The 22790-nt window shown below is 45.1% G+C and overlaps 1 protein-coding gene and 1 long non-coding RNA gene across 2 annotated transcripts in view; one reads left to right on the top strand and one right to left on the bottom strand.

Moving 5' to 3' along the window:
- NT5E (5'-nucleotidase ecto) overlaps positions 1 to 14029 on the top strand; it is a 45546-nt gene extending 31517 nt beyond the window's left edge. The window contains exons 4-9 of the mRNA XM_068551521.1: positions 3715 to 3912; positions 4863 to 5017; positions 6666 to 6771; positions 7577 to 7726; positions 9051 to 9251; positions 12013 to 14029. Coding sequence (XP_068407622.1) covers positions 3715 to 3912; positions 4863 to 5017; positions 6666 to 6771; positions 7577 to 7726; positions 9051 to 9251; positions 12013 to 12176 — 974 coding nt within the window. The 3' untranslated portion in view covers positions 12177 to 14029. The remainder of the gene's footprint in view (positions 1 to 3714; positions 3913 to 4862; positions 5018 to 6665; positions 6772 to 7576; positions 7727 to 9050; positions 9252 to 12012) is intronic.
- Positions 11520 to 22786, bottom strand: LOC137769570 (uncharacterized). The gene is made up of 2 exons (XR_011075005.1): positions 21813 to 22786; positions 11520 to 12349 (listed from the first exon to the last, which is right to left on the bottom strand). It is a non-coding gene; the product is annotated as an uncharacterized lncRNA (long non-coding RNA).
- Positions 22787 to 22790: the final 4 nt, after the last annotated feature.

The following is a 22790-nucleotide window of genomic DNA, read 5'->3' as shown; positions in this document are numbered from 1 at the left end:
TAGAGTTCTGGTAAACAATTTTCCCCCTGCCAAGAGGACAGGCTGCGTTTCTGAAGACAGATATGTGGCTCTGTGTGTGGAGAGGCGATCTGGGCCGTGAGCCTCTGTGGCTGAATAGAGTGCTGTGGGAACTCTGAAGCCCTGGATTGCTTTCTCTGCCGGTGGTTTTCTGGGGTTGCCGAGTGGACGGGAAGCAGAGAGGGCCCAGCCGTGGGGAACGCAGACTGGAGCCAAACTAGACTGGCTATTGCCTCAGCCACGTGGGAAACGTCCTCCTTGTCCCCGATTAAGTCCATCCGAGATGAACATGACACATCTTTTGTTCTAACAAATGGCATATCAAGGCCTTTCAGCACTGGAGAAAGTCCCCTGTCCTACAGGAGCTGGGGTTGGTAGCTCCTATTTGTAAAGAGCAAGCTGATCTGATGAGGCATCTGACCCCATAGTTAGATTCCGAATTTTTATGTTCTGTTTAAACTCAGATATATTCATGGAAGGCAGAAAAAATAAAGGCTAAAAAAGTCAGGCTTGCCCTTCTCTTGGGTTTCCAGGAATCTGCCAGACCCCTTTCTGAAACAGATGTAGGGCCTGTTCCTCCTGGATGAGGTGTTGTGCGCCACCTTGTGGACATAGTGGGAACTGCACGTTGCCAGGCTTCTCTGGGCTCAGAGGAGGAACCACCTTGCCTAACCGTGCCCAGCTGAGAAGGTGAGGGGGCTGCCACATCCCCGTCCCCTGAAGTAAAGGCCAGGCTCCAAGTTTGTCCAAGAAGGACCACCACAAAACGGAATGCTACTCTGCAATGCATCAGACCATCTATGACAGTCACAGCCACCATCTGCCGGCCACCCGTAAGCCTGTGCAAATGGAGATGGGACACAGCCTGCACTGGATCTCAAGTCCGTGCTTTTGTAAAAATAAAATTCCAAGGCTTTCTTCTTTATCCAGAGGAAGCAAGACAATGGGAAATTAAGATTGGCCACAGCCATGAATATTTCCTGCTGGTGAAATGTTGGTATTTGCAGCACTTCTGCTCTGTGGTTACTGAGCTAAAGGGGCTGCTTTTGGCTCAGGAGCAAGGCAGGACTGGGTTTTTCATAAACCCAGGTGTACAACATAATGTCTTCAGTGAAAAGGGAAGCCCAGACACAGCCTGGGGCACAAAGGTGCAGCCCCTGGGCTTGCACCTGCTTTGGTGAGTGCCCTTTGGAAACCAGCTCTTGCAGGCTCTCTGAGAACAGCACGTCGTAGGCTGTGTTGGGTGGTGGAGAGAACATAAGCTCCGGTGCCTCACAGCCCTGCTTTTCAACCTGCTCTCCTTCACATACCAGCTGCGTGACCATGGACACATGCCTGTGACAACTGGTCTTCCGGTCTACAGTGTGGGGATAATAATAGGAGCTGCCTCGTGGGATGCCTGGAGGATTAAATGAGATCTAGCCCGGGGCTGGCTCCTGGCTGACTCTCATAACTGGTCCAATGAGGAACCAACACAAGCTGAAGTTCCCCGGGCTCTCAGTGAACATCTAATAGGAAGCACTGGTAGTGGGTGTGCAGAGGGAGGTAAGAGAAATAGTAGTGGGTCAAGGGTATCTGTTCTATAGTCTCTGACTCAGAACAGCCCAGATGAGATCCTGCTCTCGCTGGAGATGAGACAGGAAGTACAGGGCACCCATAGGAGGGGCGCAGCTGCAGCACTGGAACGTGCCAGGTGATCAGAGCCCAGGGCTCATGCTCCGAGTGCCGGGCTCCCACCCTCACACGGCGTGTGTCCGGGAGGCCGTGCTGGGGTGGGTCTCAGCCTCTGGCTCCCCTTTGAGATAAGTGGCTCCCAGGCTCTCGCCAGGGCTCCCCTTTGAGACAGAGCTCAGCAGAACCCGGCAGGTCTGCAGTCTGGCTGGGGCGGGCAGTGTGTGTGCCGGTCGGCCGCCCCGGTGAATGTGGCTCTTCCTCAAGGCACCCGAGGGGACACAGAACTCAGCAACAAAACCTAAGGATGGCCTTTTGTCATTCTATTTTTTATTGAGTATAGTTGATTTACAATGTTGTGTTAATTTCTTGTCATTTCTGCTGATCTTCCATGAAAGAGTCTAAGCTCTGGAGCGTGTGTCTAGGGTTTCTAGAGGTTGCCATTCCCTCATGGGGGAAAGAAATACACATTTATTGCGTATCTATTATGTGCCAGGCACTCTACAAGAGAGTTTGTTTTGTTTTGTTTTAATTTGGCTGTGCCGGGTCTTAGTTGCGGCATACGGGATCTTCAGTTGTGACATGCGAACACTTAGTTGTGGCACGTGGGATCTAGTTCCTTGACCCAGGGATCAGACCCCGGGCCCTCTGCATTGGGAGCACGGAGTCTTAGCCACTGGACCACCAGGGAAGTCCCAGCAAGAGAGTTTAACTGTTTAATCCTCTCAACATTGCTGTGAAATAGGAATTGTTATTTTGCCCTTTTTTTTTTCTTTTTTACTTTTATTTGCATTTTTTTTTTTTTTTTTTTTTTGCAGCATTTATTCCCGGGCAGTAAGTTTTTGTTTCTTCAGTTTTTTCTGGGGTATCTTTTTCTTCTGTGCAACCTCCTCTTCTGCTTTAGTAACAGTCTGTTCTTTTTCACTAAGGATCATCTCAATGTGGCAGGGAGAGCTCGTGTTGATCCGACCACAAGCTCTGTAAATCCTGCATTGCATCTTGGGGGCTTTGTTCACTTGAATGTGCTCAATGACCAGAGAATCTACATCTAAGCCCTTAAGTTCAGCATTACCCTCTGCATTTTTGAGCATGTGCAGTAACAATTCAGCACCTTTTGGGGGCCACCGACCCTGCGTCCGGCCCCACTGTTTGGCCTGGGCGCACCTACCAACTCCACCATTGAAATGACGGAATGGCACACATTGCTTTTGTAAAGTGACATCCTTCAGATACGTGGTGGCTTTTGGCCTGGGCAGTTTCACGAGTGTCCTTAAAGTGAACACGAATATTTGAACCGCTTGATTTGCATGATTGTATGGGGTTTTCTGGGCCCAGTGAAGAGCGGACCCTTTCTAGAGGTCACAGTGAGACACTGGACCTCAGGAGTCAGCACTGCCCACAGCCTGCCTGTGCACCCGCCATCCCCCCCGCCACTCTTGCCCGGAGCGCCCCTCTGCACGTGGCAGAGCCCCAACACCACCGGAGCGACAAACCGGGGACTGTGACACGTTCCCCCCACACAGAAGGACTCCGCCACCAGGGAGGACTCAGTAGCCACAAGAGTCCGCCGCCCGAGAGCTTTGAAATTGGCACTGCCAAGCCCAGGATGGCAGCAATAACCCGTTAATTTTGCCCATTTTACAGATGGGGAAACTGAAGCACAGTGAAGTGAAGTGGCTTGGCTGCTCCACCTGGCTGGTGAGATTGGAGCCGGGGTCAGGATGGAGGCGGGACAGTCTTAGCAGCGTCGCATCTTTGTATGCCACATAGCACCAGGCACGGTGCCCAGGACTTAGCAAGAGCTTAGCAACCCCTGCTGGGTTGAGAATGGAAGGATTCACGTGCCAAAAGGGCATTCGGAAACAGGGACAGATGCCCAAGCCGGGCTCTGAAAGACCAGCTGTGTAGAGCAGCAGCTGGCAAATCATCAGTTCAGAATTCGCAGTCACCTGGCCGGCGGCCTGCAGGCTCCCGGCCGTCAGTGAACAAGGTCCTACTTGATCGACTTTGGATCTTTCATTGCAGGCACTCCACCTTCCAAAGAGGTGCCAGAGGGGCAGTACCCATTCATAGTCACGTCCGATGACGGACGGCAGGTTCCCGTGGTCCAGGCCTGTGCTTTTGGCAAATACCTAGGCTATTTGAAGGTTGAGTTTGATGAAAAAGGAAATGTCGTCACTTCACATGGAAATCCCATCCTTCTCAACAGCAGCATTCTGGAAGGTACGTGAAACTCAGGGCAGTGATCCACCAATGCAAAGATTTGGTGGCTGGATTTTTTTTTCTTTTCTTTTTTCCTTTTTTTTTTTTTGGTTAACGTTTCAGGACGATGTTTTTGAAGACCTGAGCTTCTCCCTTGAGTTTACTCTACCCTCTTCATGGATAAGGAGATTTAAAACACACACGAATTGCAAAAGCCCCAAGCCCTCTCAGCATCAACACTGTGTTGCTGCCTCTCGTGTCTTTTCCAGCTTCACCCTGGCGCAGGAGAGCCACTCTGGGCCCATGTCCAGAGGAGAGCTGATTGTTGGGGCAAAGGGGTTCAGGCTGGGTGAGCGGGGCTCCACCCAGCCCCACCACCAGGAGCAGTGTGCCTGGGCAAGCGGCCCAGTCTCCATGGGCTTCAGGTCATCAAATGCGTGTGTGTCTTTCTTACTTTTTGAGCTGGGAATCAAAATGAAAATACATTTCACATCATGCATTTCATACAGTGTACACGAACACCTTCCTGTGCTTCTCTCTCTCGCCTGCCCCTTCCTGTTTACCGTGATCAGACAGGGAAGGACGGGTGACCAGGGGCCCTGGAGAGCCAGAGCTCCCGACAGCCAGAGGGAGGGGCCGGGACCCTGTAGCCGGACGTCTCCGCCCTTTATACCAGCCCTTGGGCCTCTCATTGTCTCCCCACCACTAATGCCCTCCCCGGTGGGCCAGCAGACACTCATTCAGATGTGACGAGTTGATGCTGGTTTACTTGGCACGTCTTTAAGATCCAAGCTGGGTCTTACTCCCAGGAAACGGAATAGAGGTTCCTAAGGAAATTTCCCAGTCAAAATCAAAATGTACACAAATACAGTAAAGAACTGTATACTCACGCCAGGTGAGCTGAGTGACGTTTGAGCCTTTCTCCACCATTTAGGCTTTAACTGCAGGCTGATTTGTTTGTTTTCTTCTAGATCCAAGCATAAAAGCAGACATTAACAAATGGCGGATAAAATTAGATAATTACTCGTCCCAGGAACTGGGGAAAACAGTTGTCTATCTGGATGGCACCACTCAGTCATGCCGCTTTCGAGAATGCAACATGGGCAACCTGATTTGTGATGCTGTGGTGAGTGGTCCACAGGAGAGCAGGGCCCGCGCCTAGGGAGGGAGGAAGGGAGACGGAAGGAGGGAGGGAGGATGCGAGGACGGACAACCTGATAGTTACAGAATTGAGGACTTTTAAAACTTAGTGCCCAGACAAAAGCTTGGCGTGTAATCACACTGAGTACCTTGGGAAGGTGCCCAAAGCAGACCAGTGGGCCCTCCCTTTATCACTTTACAAGAACGGCAGCCTTGGACTTCTCTGGCGGTCCGGTGGTTAAGATTCCATGCTTGCGCTGCGGGGGGGGTGAGGGTTCGATCCCTGGTCAGGTGAGTTCTGCATGCTGCGCAGTGCAGCCAAAAAAAAAAAAGGACAGAAGCCTTTATTTCAAGGTGCTCATCTTAGGCGTCTGAATACTGGATGTTGCTTTCCTCCTGTAAGATGACCTGAATCCACAAACTCTGCTCCTCCCGAGAAGTAGACATAGAATGAAATGCATCTGCCTGGCCCTAACTAGGCCAGAGTGTGTTTCACTGATCTGTGTCCTCTTGGCCCCAGAGAACTCGGCCTTGTGTGAACCACCTTCACAAGAATAATAAGTCCCACGTTGGAGCAAGATACCACACCAAAAACACCCCTCTGTCCACCTGTCTGCGGGCAGCGCCCCGGGAGGGCCGTGCCGAGCCGAGGTCTCCAGCTGAGACTCACCACGCCCAGGGGCACCCAGGAGGCCGTTCCTTTGTCTGGGCTCAGCTCGGTGCCGGGTGCCCGGTACCTGGGATGCAGCCGCACTCAATAAACGTCTGCCAAGTAAATGACGACACTCACGCTTTCCAGGGTGGGGCCGGTGCTGGCTCCTCGGTATCACACGGTCAGCGCGAGACAAGTAGCTGAAGAGAAGCTGGAGTGTGAATGTGCAGAGGCAGGTCTGGAAGGAAACACCCCAGGCTCTAGCAGGGCTTACCTAACATAGAGAGAATGAGCCCCTTCTCCCCCTAAGCGTCAGGAACACGGCAGCTGTGCTGCCCTAATAGCCGCCCTGTGGCCCTGTGTCTCCCTCACCTCCTCCACCGTCGTATTTTTTCACATGAGAATGTAATTCATTTTATTTCTTGTAACTAAACATGATGTTTTGTAAAAGAAAAGGAAGAATGAAACTGACTCACCCCCGTTTCAGGGGCTCCCCCGTCTCTCTGTCTCCAAAATTGCCAACTTGGGAACTGGCTAGGGACCTAGACATGGATGCCAGGGTCCTTTGTGGCCTGAGGTCTGGAGTTGAAAGGCTTTTGGGCTCCGCCCTCAGGAGCCAATGTGGGTCCTGCCCTGGAGGAGGTCCCGGGCGGAGCAGCCCCGTGGGTCAGTCTGCACAGAAGCCCCTTCCTCCTCCTTCAAGTGCTGGCTTTGCTAAGGGCCCCTGGCCTGGCGGGTGCAGGGGTCTTAGGAGAGGGGCTCAGAGCTACTGGCTACTCAGAGTCTGACCTGGGACTGGCCACAGTATCTTAGGTTTGCTTCTCTGATGCAATTCTGATGAATTACACTTGAGAAAGCTCTGGGCACACAGGAGCAGGAGAGCAGCAGCTTTGTTTGCCCGGTACAGCTAACCAAGTTCCAGGAACTGATCCTAAGGAGGAGGACCCAGAATAACGAGTGTAAATTCATGCTGCTGTTGCAGATTAACAACAACCTGAGACACCCGGATGAGATGTCCTGGAACCACGTGTCCATGTGCATTTTAAACGGAGGTGGCATCCGGTCGCCCATTGACGAGCGGAACAACGGTATGCTCCCGGCCCCCGGCCTCAGCTCGGCGTGCTCTCTGTCTGACCAGTCCCCCAAGACCCCCCCCACCACCGTGCTAGGCCCTTCGGCCACTCGAGTCAGTGCCCCACCTGAAGGGCGCACACAGGCTTGTGTGTTCTTGGATGCATTTGCTCACAGAGGGAGCAGCTAGCCTTACTGGCACCAAGGTTTAGCTAAACTTCTGATTCACACAGCAAAACGCAAATTGTTGCTGGTGTATGCAAAATAGTGACGGCCTCCACCTTGATATCTGGAAAGGGGAGGACAAAATTGCCAATCTTGGGACTTCCCTGGCGGTCCAGTGGTTAGGACTCTGTGCTTCCCCTGCAGGGGGCACGGGTTCCATCCCTGGTCAAGGAACTAAGAGCCCACATGCCATGAGGCATGGCCAAAAAAAAAAAAAAAAAAAAAAAAAAAATTGCCCATCTTAGGTGCTGGGAAGAAACAGCTGGATAAATTCCTTTAGTGCATTTACAGGTATCCAGGATTATAGCATATGGTAAAACAAACCAACCAGACAGATATTCAAGACACTGTTGTAGTCTTTCCTGATAACGCTGTCAAAAACCGTCAGCCTCAGTGGTGGAGGGCACAGCCAGAGGCCTCTTGATTCCATTCTCCCCCTAAGTGTCAGGAACACTCAGACGCAGCTGTGCTGTCCTCAGAGCCTCCCTGTGCCCCGTGCCTCCTTTCCCTGCTCCGCCAGTCCTAAAGGACACCGGTCGTGGGGTGTGCTGGCTCTCCAGCCATTTTCCTTCTCACCTCATCTGTGACTACCCTCAGGCACGATTACCTGGGAGACCCTGGCTGCTGTGCTGCCCTTTGGAGGCACCTTTGACCTGGTCCAATTAAAAGGCTCCACCCTGAAGAAGGCCTTCGAGCACAGCGTGTACCGCTATGGCCAGTCCACGGGGGAGTTCCTGCAGGTGGGCGGTAAGTCACCTTGCAAGGTGAGGTGAGCTTTCCTGCTGGTTGGCTTAGCTCCCCCCTTACCAGGACCTCCTGGTCAGGCCTGTTCGGGTTTTCGCACACCCAACACCAACGCATATAGTCTTTCAATTGCCAGACCACTGGAGTAGGTCAGGGTCAAAGCCCCAAGGCCCCGAAAATGAGCACTATTTGCCAAGTCTGATTCGGACATCGGATGATCTTCTCTGCAGGAGCTGGCCCCCCAAACTCTAAGCAGGTCAGCTGCCTTGAGGTCTAGTTTCTATTAAAATCTTAGTTGCTTAAACATTCACTATTCTTCATAAAAAAAACAGAAAACACAAAACCTTTTCTGTTCTATTGCCTGGTGATTGCCTGGAACCATACAGAAGTTCAAAGGAATGCAGTGTCCGATAAGTATTAACAAGGATGATTTCTGGGCGGGGCAGCCTGGACAAGACATAGGAACTTGGCTCTGGTTCCAGCGGGACCTGGGGCAAGCCCTCAGCCTCTCGGAGCACGGTGAGAAAACGTGCCTGCTTATCTCATGAATTGCAGTGAAAATGGAAGGAAAACAAATGCTTCCCAAATTGTCAAGGACTTCTGAAAAGCTTTCGCCAATAATTAAGTCCACAGGCCAATGAATTCAACTTTAAATTAATATGAATAATCTTGTTTGACACTGACACCACATTCTGGCCTGTAGATAGTGGGCCGCACCTGAGGGCTGTGATTGCTTTGTGAAGTCTTCCCTCTGCAGAGCACTCCGCTGCTGGGATCGAGGGGCTGCAGAGGGTGGTGGGGTCCAGGCTGCTGCCTGTGGCGTAGCCCAGATATTCTGCGTTTTCCAGGACAGAGTGGAGGGAACACTGGGGCACTAGTGCCCCAGCACAGTGCTGGGTAGTCGTATGTTTTGTGAAAGTCACCCAAGCCCAAATTATTAACATCTCTTAGTCATCAAGATGGTACAAGGTTCTGTGCCTGTCATCTGTTCCTCATTTTCCAGAGCCACTGAACCAAGCTGCTGGACCAATTAACTCAGGATTTTAAAAAGGTCTGTTTTCTCCCTGCAGAGTCACCTCTCACCCACTCTGGGCCAGAGCCAGTTTTCCTCCCGGGGGTTCTCAGACCTCCCAGAAGGACTCAAGGATGAACTTAACCAGATAGGGTAGCTGCAATGTCACCCTCAGCTCTCTTGCTGAAATATCACTCAAGCTCAAACTAAAGGAAAACTAAGCCCAGTGCCCCAATTCCAGATTTGGCCCTTTCTTAGAAAACAGAAGTTTCCCTTTGGATCCAGTGAAAACATACAGGCTCACTTCTTTTCTAGGAATTCACGTGGTGTACGATCTTTCCCGAAACCCTGGGGACAGAGTGGTCAGATTAGAGGTTCTCTGCACCCAGTGTCGCGTGCCCAGTTACGAGCCCCTCAGGATGGATGAGGTGTACAAGGTGATCCTCCCGAGCTTCCTTGCCAGCGGTGGGGATGGATTCCGGATGATAAAGGACGAAGTGTTAAAACATGACTCTGGTGAGCACAAGTGTCTCCTCCCCTCCCTAACCCAGAGGTCCCCGAGAACAGAACTGGTCCCAAGATGGGAGCTATGCATGAAGCTCGGAGGGCAAAGCCAGAAATCTAGATCCGTCCCCACATTGCCGACTACTTCCTGCTTTGTTTGTTGGGAAACAGCAGCACAGCCTGGGGGAATATTGCCCTGCCTCTCCCCAGCACACGTAACCCATCCACCCAAGCCCAGGGAAAAACATTTTTACATAAAAAGTGTTTTAAAACTCTTTTAAGTACATATAAGCAGCTATTTAAATTGTGAAATATCAATCAGTGGGGCACTTATAGAAAAACCACACTGCTAGAACTTTAGGCTGGATGTGGGAAACCATATTAAATCATCTAAATTTTCTTGAAGAAGCTTTAAGTGTAAACAGGTCAGGTAGGAGTGGATGGGATATGTCCCTTGCCCCGTTCTGCACAGTGGGTTGGAGCAAATTATAGGAACCACCACACTTGACCCTAAGTGATATTTCCAGCAGCAGTGAGGGTCATTATACCCCCTGCTCATTTTTAAAAATCCAACTGAGAACCACCTCCTATGCATAGAGTCCACTGCCAATACACTACCCCTTCCGGTTCTCCAGGGCAGAAACTAGTGTGTTTACAAGACACATGCACAGCTTCCCTGCATCTGTCTCCAGCAAGGAGCTCAGCCAGGTTCCTCTTCAGCCTTATCATAGGGGACTGCCATTTTCGCTGTGTATCCCAAGGAGGGTGAAGGACAGATCCAGGGCAAAGGAGACAGCCATTCCTGGGAGGAAAGGCGCCAGGCACTTCCACCCATCCCATGATAGGAAATGGAAAGGCAGGCTTAAAAGGTGTCCTCTCGAGCCCTGCATGAAACAAAGAAGTTGATGACTGTGCATCACCCAAGACCAGACTGATGGGTGTTGGAGAGAAGGACCTTACATAGAAGAAGGCTGAGGAAGCCTTGGCCCTAAGGCTTCTCAACCCTGGCTATTCATTAGAATCACTTGGGGAACGTTTTAAATTAAATACCAATGCACTGGTCCCAACTTTTAAGAGATTCTGATTTACTTGGGTGGGGCAAAAGTCTCTTCCAGTGATTCTACTGTACACCCAGGGGTGAGAACCACTGCAGAGAGAAGAGTTCTTTTTTTTAAGTATTATATTGATAGTAATATATTGTTTTTATTGAGGTATAATTGACATATAACATTATATTAGTTTCAGGTGTACAACATAATGATTCAACATTTGTATACATTGCGAAATGCTCACCACAAGAAGTCTAGTTAACATCTGTCACCTCACATAATTACAAAAAAAATTTTTTTTTCTTGTAATAAGGATTTTTAAGATCTACTCTCGTAGCATCTTTCAGATATGCAATACAGTATTAGTAACTATATTCACTATACTGTACATTACATCCCCAGGACTTATTTTTTTTATAACTGGAAGTTTGTAATAACTTTTGACCCCTTTCACCCATTTTGCATCCTCACCCACCCCTGACTCCCCCCACCTCTGGCAACCACCAGTCCGTTCTCTGTATCTGAGCTTGCTTTTATTGTTGAATTCCACATAAATGAGATCATATGGTATTCCTCTTTCTCTGTCTGAAATTACTTCACTTAGCATAATGTCCTCAAGGTCCATCCATGTTGTTAAAAATGGCAAGAGGCCATTTTTTTATGGCTGAAGAGTATTCCATTGTGTGTGTGTGTGTGTGTGTATGTGTGTATATATATATATATATCACATCTTCTTTATCCATTCTTCCACTGATGGACACTCATTTCCTTATCTTGGCTATTGTAAATAATGCTGCAATGAACATGGCGGGGGAGGCATATATCTTATCTTTTCAAATTATTATTTTCATTTTCTTTAGATAAATACCCAGGAGCGGAATTGCTGGATCATATGGTAGTTCTATTTTTAATGTCTTGAGGAGCCTCCTCCTATTTTCCATAGTGGCTGCACAAATTTACATTTCTGCACACAATGCACTAGAGTTCCTTTTCTCCACATCCTCACCAACACTTATTTCTTGTCATTTTGATAACAGTCGTTCTAACAGGTGTGAGGTGATATCTCACTGTGGTTTTATTTGCATTTCCCTGATGATTAGTGATGTTGAGCATCTTTCCATGTGCTTGTTGGTCATCTGTATTTGAGTTGTATACATTCTTTATATATTTTGGATATTAACCGCCCTATTAGATATATGATTTGTAGTGTGGCATTTTTAAAATAAAAGTCTGTCAGGTCCCTAGGGGTTTGCTGCAGTTACAGGCGATTAGTATTTCTTTGTCAGTTCTCCTCTCTTTTGCAAGTGAAGACTCCATTGTCTCACCATCAGTTATGTGAAAATGATTCCTGAGCAGGCAAGCCAAAAACAACAAGCCACTTTTATGTCTCAGCTAACTGATATTGACCCAGTTCCCTAATGCCCTCGGTCCGGAGTGGTTCAGAGGCATTGATGACAAGAGCCTCTATCTTGAGTCATCTCAGAGCTTAGACGATTTATTCCCCCCAATTATCCAATATTGGACAATGGGCACATTTCACATCTGGAACATGAAAAAGCAATCAGATTCTTTGCACTTATGATCGCCATTGTTCTTGTCTTCTGTGACACTTTATCCCTGCTTATGAATCTAATTACAAAGGACTTTCGAGAAGTACATTAGCTTTCCCCTTCTTACTGATAATTATTTTTTCTGTAGTTAAAATAATGTATGTATTTTTCTAGGTGACCAGGATATCAACGTGGTTTCCGGATACATCTTAAAAATGAGAGTAATTTATCCAGCAGTTGAAGGTCGGATCCAGTTTTCTGCAGGAAGTCATTGCCATGGAAGCTTTTCTCTAATACTTCTTTCAGTTTTGGCAGTGATCATTGTTTTATACCAATAGCCAAAAATTCTCCTTGCCATTAATGGAACTGTATTTTTTTCTCAAGTGAGATTCAAGTCTACCTTTTAGGAACTGGCTTTGTGATGGTGCAGACCATCCTTGCAGTCTCCTAGAAGCTGAGCTTAGAAGGGCTGTAAATGAAGACTCTGACATCATCACTCAGGATCAGCAACCTAATGAACACACAGGAAAAGAAATGAAAATGGGCCCTATGAGGAGAAAGCCAACCATCTTTAGTTGACATATGCAAATTTTAATAACACTTTATAAACAATTTTAAACCATACACATCATTTTTCTCCTTTATATCCATTCTAATCCACCAAACAACTTATGTTTACATAGAACTTTATCATTTACAAGGGAGTTTTAAGCACATTATCTTATTTGATGCCCATAACTTTCGTTGGTGGGCAAGACAGGTATTGTTTTTCCCATTTGACAGATGAGGAAACTAAAGCTCAGAAAGCACTGACATGTTTAAGGCCATACAGCTAAAAGTGACAGATCCCAGACCTGCACCTGGGCCTTCTGCCCTCAGTCCCGCACTCTTTCAATTATATCCAGTTAGTTACTGTTCAGGAAGATACTTAATGGTCTCCTCTCTTTTTAACTATCAGTAGCCCCAGACTCATGTAGAACAAGTCTCTGCTTTATTTCTGGTCTCTATGTTTTTTTTTTTCCTTTTTAGCACGTGTTGCTATAGGGTGTTTAACGGACTAAACACAGGGTGGCGTTCTCCCCCGCACCACCGTGTGCCTTTGAGGAGCTGGGAGAAGAGGTGCAGCAGGTAATGGGAAAGGCCAGGAGCTGCAGAACGCAGTCAAGGGGCAGGGAGAAAGGGAAGGAAAGACCAGGACGCCCAGGACCAACAACATTATAGAAGAGAAAGAGCTAAAAGGCCATTTACACTTGTTAAATACGTATTTGCTAAGGAGTAGTAGCAGAGTGCCAGACACATGGCATTAGCTACTAATAATTTTATGAGATTCTATCAGTTCTCCCTCTGCTTCTTTCCTTCTTCTTCCTAATGGGAAGGTGTCATGAGAAGAGAACCTTCTTAGAGAAGGTGTAGCTCTAAACCTGCACCTGTCTCTCCCGAGCAAGATAACAGCACTGATCCTAGTCTCACACACACACACTCCACCCCCTTCCCCACTTATGGGAAATCCAGAGCGGAGCCAAGGTTGATTTTTTTAAGTGGTATACCTAAATCTAAAGTCAGCTCTGCCTCCAAATCTGAACAGTCATTCTCAGTCATTCTCAGGCACAGATATGAGAACTCCTGCCTGAGAGTGTGCCCCTCTGAGTGGGTGCTCAGGAAATACCCAGACCGACGAAATAAATGATTTATGCACAAAGAACAAATACTTGCTTAAGGGGGTGGTGGGACCACGTGAGCCTGCTCGTTACCATAGAAATGATTCAGTAAGAAGTGGGAGCCCTCACCTTACACAAAGAGTCAGTGAACAGCAGCTAAAGGATTGAAGAGTGAGGATGTTTCTTGATGTTTACAAATATTAGGTATTCTTGATACAAAACATACTTTTAAATTTCATAACCTCTTCATAAATGTTGCAGTAAAATAATGCCCTAGCTTCTATGCATATACAGACTGGCCATAAGTAAACAAATGTCGATAGACTAAGAGGAAAATGTCAGTAAGACTGCATTTGGAGTATATTTGCTTATGCTTGGCCAGTAAAATACGGTAAATCCTATTGGAGCACAAATTTTTAAAAAACATTTTGTAAGTTTTCTAAATATGTGTACATGTATTATTCAGTGGTTTAAGAAATGACCTAAAAACACTTTGCAATTGTAGGTTCCAAACAATAAAATTGAAGATACACTCCTTGTCTCTGGTAGTTACTTCTTCTCTCAAGCAAACACCTATAACCCAAGACAATATGGCCGATGGAAAACTCTTTGCCAGTTCATCACTGGTATCACTTCCCTTGATTATAAGCCCCTTGCCATCTAATAACCCTCCCTATCCCCCTTCTTACCTCCAAAACAAGAAAAATACATGCAGTTTTTAGGTAGGAAAGAGCAGTAAATAAAGGATATTTTAAGTAAGACTACTAAATTCTATGGCTTTTACGTACAGAATTTAAGACCAGCAGTGGTTTCCTAAAAATAAAAATGTTCAAGTCATAACAGTGTTAGGGATTTTAATTAATTTATCTGAACTGGTTGTACATCAAGAATTTTCCTCAATTAATGCCGATGATAGAGCAGACCAGCTGGTACACCGTGATCAGACACATTAAATGCAGTTGGTGGCAGAGCTGCCCTCAGCAGTTTTCAGCAGAGTAAGCGCCCTCAGAGAGTATGTAGCCCTGTGGATACATGACTAGGCTTGCCTAAATTAGTAACGGTCTCTGATTTAGTTTCCTGGGGCTGCTGTAACCAAGTACCACAAACTGGGTGGCTGTTAAACAACAGAAATTCATCATCTCACTGTCTGGAGGCTAAAAGTCTAAGATCAATTTGGCACGGTTGGTTCCTTCTGAGGGTTGGGAGGGAGAATCTGTTCCAGGCCTCTTCCCAGCTCTGGTTAGCCTCAGACATTCCTTGCCTTATAGATGGTATTCTCCCCATGCTTTTACATCCTTTTCCCTCTGTACACGTCTGTCACTGGGTCCAAATTTCCCCTTATACTGTATAAAGACATAGTCATACTGGATCAGGCCCACTCTAATGACTTCATTTTAATCGTGTGCAAAAACCCTATTTCTAAATAAGCTCACATTCACGGGCGCACGGGATTGGGACTAAAGTCCTGCCACAAGACCTCAGCATCTTTTCAGGGGACACAATTCAACCCATAACCGTCCCCTGGATGATCTACGTAATCAGCCAGGGCAGCCCTGAGGCAACCTTACAAATGAACGGTTACAATTAATGTTATTTTTGTGCTGGTAAAATAGGACACATTTTAGAAGTTGATTTGACTCAACCCAAGCAAATCAAAAGGAACGAGTTTTCCTAACTAATGCAGTCAAAAGCAGGAGCTTTAAACTTTTATAGCAAGCTGGGAGATCTCCAATCTCTAGTAAGGCGTACTGAGCCCTCTAAGAACCTGAATGAAATACTTTATGAAAATATTTGGTTAACAATTCGGCCCTCTAAGAACCTGAATGAAATACTTTATGAAAATATTCGGTTAACAATTCGGCCCTCTAAGAACCTGAATGAAATACTTTTTGAAAATATTCGGTTAACAAGTAAGCTAGTTAGGGTATGAAGACAATTTAACTCTGACCTATGACATGGATACTGGCGTATTAAAAGCAACAACGGAGGGAATTCCCTCGCAGTCCAGCAGTTAAAAGACTCGGGCTTTAACTGCCGTGGACCCGGGTTCGATCCCTGGTCAGGGAACTAAAATCCCAAAAGCCATGTGGTGCAGCCAAAATAAATTAATAAATAAAACTGAAAAACTTCAAAAATAATAATAAAATAAAAGCAACAATGGAAGTTACAGACTCATTATTCACTGGGATTTTTGGTTGCAAAAACAAAAAGTCTATCAGCAGAGACATACCAGAAGAATATTAGCTAGTCCCCAGAATCATCCAGAAGCGTGGAGAGCCAGGCCTAGAAATGGAGAGCAAGCAAGGAAAGTGAGGCATGGCTAAAATCCTGCCACGGGAAGAGCCCTCATACACCGGCCTGGTGCTGCTGCGTTCACCTCCACCACAGCTACACCCGCCAGGGCCACTGGCTGTCCTGGTGCCTCCACTCAGATGGGAGCAAATATCAAGCTGAGCCTGGTTCAGGCCCAAGCTGTCTTTCATAAAGATAAAAGAAGGCTGAGTGAGGACTCAACTCCAGCCTTTTGGCTTCCTTCAATGCCCCTTCCCCCAATTACCTTGGAATTCCTCCAAATAAAAATGTTCCAGTTTCGGACAATCATAAGTGAGAAATGGCCCCTATGAGTACTCTGAGAATCTCCTAGTACAACAAATATATATGAAATAATGTTAAAAATAAAAACGCTACCTTCTGAGTATGTCTTGAAAACTATGTTGAGTTCTTAACTTCCTCTCCAACAATGTACATTCACATGTATGATATCCAGATTTTTATGAAAGCCAAAATCACTCTAAAAGTAAACAACACTAAACTTTTTCTGGTACTTTAATCATTAAATAATAAGCATATTAGTAATGAAATCAGTCCCTAAGATATATTATTATTTTTTATAAAGAAAAAATAAATATGGCTAATCAGATTTCTAATTGAGCTTGAGTTTTTAATTTGATGTTGACTTTTTTTCAGATCTATACTCTACAGATGAAGTAAGGAAATCCATACACTTAAAAAATAAACAAGTCTGGGCTTCCCTGGTGGCGCAGTGGTTGAGAATCTGCCTGCCAATGCAGGGCACATGGGTTCGAGCCCTGGTCTGGGAAGATCCCACATGCCGCGGAGCAACTGGGCCCGTGAGCCACAATTACTGAGCCTGCGCGTCTGGAGCCTGTGCTCCGCAACAAGAGAGGCCGCGATAGTGAGAGGCCCGCGCACCGCGATGAAGAGTGGCCCCCGCTTGCCGCAACTAGAGAAAGCCCTTGCACAGAAACGAAGACCCAACACAGTCAAAAATAAAATAAATAAATAAAAAATAAAAATAAAGGAATTCCTTTAAAAAATAAAAATAAAAAAAAAAAATAAACAAGTCTTATCTTTCTGGTAAAATCACAATGTATTGACTTTATATGTTAACATTTATATAGCATTCCTAAAAATTTCACTAATTTATCATGTGGTGAAACTGATTTTGTGATAACTCTTGTGTCATAACTAAGAAATGCTCACAGCATCATTCCTGCTCAACTACCACACAGGTGTATTATTATCCTGCTCAAGTTTTCTTCACGTAGCCTTGCCTTATTCCTTACTGAGTATCTTATCTTTGGGTAAAAGTGGAAAGAGAAGATGTGACTATAAAACAAGAGACCCCAGACACTACTGTAGAACAAGTCATGATGAACAAACTAGTAACGTAACCTCAGTCATAACTGTTCTCTAGAATAACACCACAGATAAGGAGGCTGTTGGCTCCTTGACTATCTGATCACTGCTTCATCTACCCCTCCCTAACCCATTCAAGAAAGCCCACAATGCAAGTGAATGGGAGTAGCATTACAGGGCTAATGAGGAAGCCAATACAATTCACATTTAAAATATAAATAGAAAAAATAAATCACACAGTGACTTAAGTACTTTAAATATTATTCACTGTAATAAATTACTAGTCATCCCCTTCAAATCTAGATCAAGAGACACCAGTGGGCTCAATCCCAGAGCTGAGACAACTGCTAATCTCCACTAGATACCAGCCACAGCTTAATGCCAGAGGTCCCTTAACAGAGGGAGGAGAGTGTACAACTATTAGAAATATTAATAGACTGTAAAAATTAACACAAGTCCACGTCATTTACAAAAGATCATTAATCTATTTATTATAAGACCACATGAACATCTTTAAACTTTTCATCAATATAGAAAATTGAGGGAATCCCCTGGTGGTCCAGTGGTTAGGTCTCAGCACTCTCACTGCCGGGGCCCGGGTTGGATCCCTGGTCGGGGAACTAAGATCCTGCAAGCTGCACGGTGTGGCCAAAAAAAAAGAAAACTGAAAGAGTGAGCACTTGGTGCAGTTCAACAGAACGCAGTGCTTCAGCAGGGCTATTCTCCCTCCCTCTGGCGCTCAGCTCACCTGCCCTCCTCAACCTAAGTGTATCTGTCAGTGTCCACACAGCTGTATCTCTTATATACTTAATGTCCTTTAATCATTCAATACTTTGGCCGCATTCAGTATAACTTTTCTTGTTTTTGTGGCTATTTGGGGAAAAAAAATCAATATCAGTCTTCGTGCTCCCTTATAACTTCTCAGCAGTTAGACCTCTATAGCAGCCCCTTTCCTCTTCTCTCCAGCACCTCTCTCTGCTTCCTCCTTCTCTTGAAATGCCTTTTATCTGATTCAGAAATCTGTGAGTTTGCGCATGAGTCACCAGCGTCCTGAGTTTAGCTGACATGATCACCTTACCTGCGGCACCGGTTCAGGATCACAGAGAGAGAGGCATGTGCCCTGGTCTCAACACGTCTTTCACTCTGGCAACAGTCATAAGAGAGGTGAGGGACCTAGATCACAGGCCACACCCCTGCCTCTTAACTCCTTGCAGGTACGTTCCACCTCAACTCACCTAGTCTTTTTGTGTCCATCCCCCCACAAACTAGTCTTTTTGTGCCCATCACCTTCTTAGTGCCAGGTGCTGCTGGACTATGCACAGGTGATACAGGGGTGAGAAAGACACACCCTGGCACCTGGACTGTTCACAGCTGAGTGGAAGTGACAGCTAAAATTAACATCTGAAAACAGAAACGCATGCATGTATTTGCCAATCTAGCATCTCTTCCCACTCCTGGAAAGAGCCCCCATTTTGGGGAGACACTGAACCTCTTCTACCCCAGGTAGTTCTGGTGGGACAGTTAACTACAGAAGCAATCTCTTGGCTCTGGTAGAAGCACATGACCTAGGCCTCACAGTTATAGTGCCTGATCATCTTGGTCTGAGTTACGGTCTAGGCAAGCCAAGACAATAAGAATCCTTCCACAAGGTTTTATATGGGTAGAGATGTAGAGAGAGACAAGCTCCCTCTTCGCCCCTCTGTATCATCACGTGATTCCACAGTTTGTTTAACCGTCCTCTCCCACATGAAGGCATCCACAAGAATAACAGCTAACAGGACAGAAGCTGAGACAAGAAATGGACATATGTCCACAGAGAGTCCTGAGACTATTCAAGTGCTGGATAAGTCATACTGAGGGCAACTCCATTATTGCCTTTCTGTAGTTGGGTTACATGAACAAATATGTTATTTCTCTTTTCTTTTTCTAAAGCAAAGTTGAGTTGAGTTCCATCACTTACAATCAAGAGATTAAACTAGCCCACACTAGGAGAAAATGTCAGAAAGTTCCCCTGAGCACCTGTGTGTGTGGTGAGGAGGGAGGGAAGTTAAATAGGAAGAAGGGTTCAGACATTAAGTAACATGAATAAAATCCCTCAGGGAAAATTATGCAGTTTTCATTCTTGTACGACGAAAATGGATCTGACAAACTTTAGAATATTACCTAAAACACACTTCCTCATAAAGAAATTTCAATGTCACCCATTTTTTCAGATATTTGAGCCACTTTTAAAAAATTAAGTCTCCAGGCCGTACCCATTTTCTCCGCCATGCATTGTCCCCAAATATGGATACAGTACTCCCTTCACTCCCAAGAGCAGCTAGCATAATGTTGAAGTGTTAAGTGGGCATAAATGGAGGGAGTTACAATGAAGAAGAAAACTTACAACTCAGTGTGAGATATCAATGCTCCTAAAAAGCATCGACCAAACCCATCACTTGGAGTCCTTTCTGGGGCTCCTTCTCAGCTCTCTTCGTGTTAAGCACTGAAGAGCCCCAGGCCACAGTCCTTGGACTGCTTCTCTCTTCTATTTACACTTAATCTCTCAGTGCTGTCATCCAGTTTTACATCTTGATTCTGGTGGCTCTCAAATTTATAACCCCTCCCATGGACTCCAGACTCATAAATACAACTGCCTCCTTGGCATCTCTGAGACGGTTAATAGGCCCCCCCAAACTTTACGTGTCCAAAAATGAATTCCTGATCTTCCCCTCAAAACACGTGCCAGTCACAATCTCCCTCAGCTCATTTAATAGACCCTTCATCGTTCCTATTGCTCAGGCAGAACCTTGGGGTCATCCTTGGCTGCTCCGTTTTTCTCAAACTCACAACCTGTCCATCAGTAAATTCTGTTGCCTAACTTAAAAACAAAAGACTTCAACTTCACGAAAACTCCACAAGTACTGCCCTGATCCAAATCACTGTCATTTCAACTGAATTACTTCACCAGCCTGCTAAACGAGCTCCTTGTCTCTACTTTTACTCTTTAGTCTGTTCTCAACACTCCCAATGCAGTAACCAAAGTAATTCTATCACAATATAGTTGCTCGCCTGCTCAAAATCTTTCCATCATACACCAGGTAAAAGTGAGTTAACACAATGGCTTCCAAGGCCCTTTGTGATCTTGTCTCCCATCATTTCTCTGACATTATCTCCCCTCACTCACCATGATGTAGCCACACTGATCTCCTTGCTACTCTTTCTACAAAACAGGCACACTCCCACTCAAACCTTCGCACTTGCTATTTCCAAATATTTGGAATATGGGCTCCCAAGTATTTGCATGGCTTGATATCTCACCTCCTTCCGGTCTTTTCTACAATGTCCCGGACACATTATTTTAAACTGCAAACCTCTACCCATACCATTCTATTTTCCTTTTCAGTTTATTTTTCTTCTGAGCACTTGTTACTTTCTAACATACTATATACTATTTCCTTATTTATATTGTTTATATTGTCTGTCTCCCTGGGTTCGAATGTAAGCTTATAAATGCACAAATATATCCCTGGCATCTCAAACTGCCTGGCAGATAGTGAGCGCTCAATACACACATGTAGAATAAGGTGGATAAATCATGCATTATTCCTTCTCTCCTGCCTCTCTGCCACCCTCCTGACTCAGTCCAAAAGCCACACAGTCCTTTTTCTCTGGTATCAGCCCCTCCAGAGAAAATAAGCAATTAAGAAAATAACTTCTCTACCTAAACACCCTTTTCATTATGCAGAGCAGTCAGACTCTTCTTTAACCCCTCTGCAACCAAAAGGCCAATTAAGTCTTCCCCAAGGACAGGTGCCTTTCTCCAAAGAGTAAATTTTGTAGCCTCCCCCTTGCCACTCCCTAATATGAAGGTGATTACAATTTTTCTAATAGCATCCCTTTTCCCTCCTTGCTTTTGTTCTTCCACATCAGGAATTAGCAAACTACAGCCTAAGGGCCAAATCCTGCCTGCCACTGCTTTATGGAAGTAAGGTTTTATTGGAATACAGCCACATCCATTACTTGGAATAATACTTTAATATAATTTGATAGAAAAAAAATCATAAACATCAAATTAACAAAAAATAGTGAAATAAAAAAAACATTTTTCACTGGATTTGACGATCTTCTAGGGGCCATAGGCCTCAGGTTAAGGATTTCTCCTTACGTATCTAGCAACACTGAAGACACTACTGGATACATAAAAGAGAACATAGTCTTTGAAATGGAAGTGGAGTAGACTAGCAAGATGTTTGCTCATTCATTTAGTCAGTCGGTCATTTTTATTCTAATGTTAACCATATCTGAAGTTACAACTCGTATATATATCATTATACAGTCTGCAAAGAACAGTGGCAAATTAGACTTCTGATATTTTTATTGTAAAATCTAACGGTTTTTAGGAAGTCAATAAATATGTTTGCTTTCAACCATTTCTCAGAATCTTCTGCTATCTACAGCTAAATGATTATACTTATAACACAAACTTATAATGTCCTTTATAAATTTCAGTGTCTTCCCATCTATTTAATTTCATATTATCCCCCAACCAGAAACAGAGAGTTATTTCTAAAAACACATTTCAAAATGTGAAACTCATGCACTACAAGACACCATAGAGATGGACAGAAAGGAATGTGCAAAGTAAAATATTTGAAATGCACCAGGGGAACTTACTTTTTAAAGGGATCCAGAGTGACCGCTTTGGGAAATAAAGGCTCCTTTCATGGGTCAACAATGACAAGAACACGAAGACTAGAGACAGACCTAAGTTTGAATTCCAACTTCACTGTTCTCTCTGGCTTCATTATCCTCATCTATAAAACAGGAATAATACCATCTCATAGTTATTGGATGGTGAAATGTGATATAAAATGCCTGGCCAACAGAGAATGCATCTAGTTCCTTTCATTATGCGAATGATTTTGTATTTGTAGATTTTTATACAGCACATTTTCTTTAAATAGAGCTCACTCACTGCTATAGATTTAAATGTGTCCTCCTAAAATTCACATGCTGAAACCCTAAACTCCAGTATGACGATAGTTGGAAATGAGGTCTTCAGGAGGTAATTAAGGTTGAATTAGGTCATAAAACCTAACCCAATAGCATTTGTGGCCTTATAAGAAGAAGCAGAGAGAGAAAGATCTCTTTCTTTCTTCCCACAGGCTCCCACAAAGAGGTCATGTGAGCACACAGTGAAAAAAGGCAGCCGTCTACAACCAAGGGAAGAGGTCTCAGAATGAAACCTACCTTGCAGGCACCTTGATCTTGGACTTACCAGCCTCCAGAATTGTGAGAAATAAATTTCTGTTAAGTCACCCCATTTATGGTATTTTATCATGGTAGCCCAGGCCATTTGATACACTCATAAGAATTTTTTTCTCATCTAAATAAACAAAATACCACAATTTATAGGAAAGTAGGTGAGGATGGCATAAAAGGGCTGTACATATTTTATTCCTCCAGTTCACCATGACACTTTAAATAATAATATGCAAAATGCTATGGATTTTTAAATGTGAAGAATTAGACTGATTAATTTCCCACCTGTCCCTGAGAAACTAGTAAATGTTTAAGGCTTGGTAGTAAAGCACCAATTCAAAGAAACTCATATATAGTCTAGAACTTTTCAGCAATTAAAAAGATAATAGA

The sequence above is a fragment of the Eschrichtius robustus genome, chromosome 9 (assembly GCF_028021215.1).
Source record: "Eschrichtius robustus isolate mEscRob2 chromosome 9, mEscRob2.pri, whole genome shotgun sequence".
NCBI classification, from domain to species: domain Eukaryota; kingdom Metazoa; phylum Chordata; class Mammalia; order Artiodactyla; family Eschrichtiidae; genus Eschrichtius; species Eschrichtius robustus.
The sequence above is the reverse complement of the archived record's forward strand: the minus strand, read 5'-3'. Positions and strand labels throughout refer to the sequence as shown.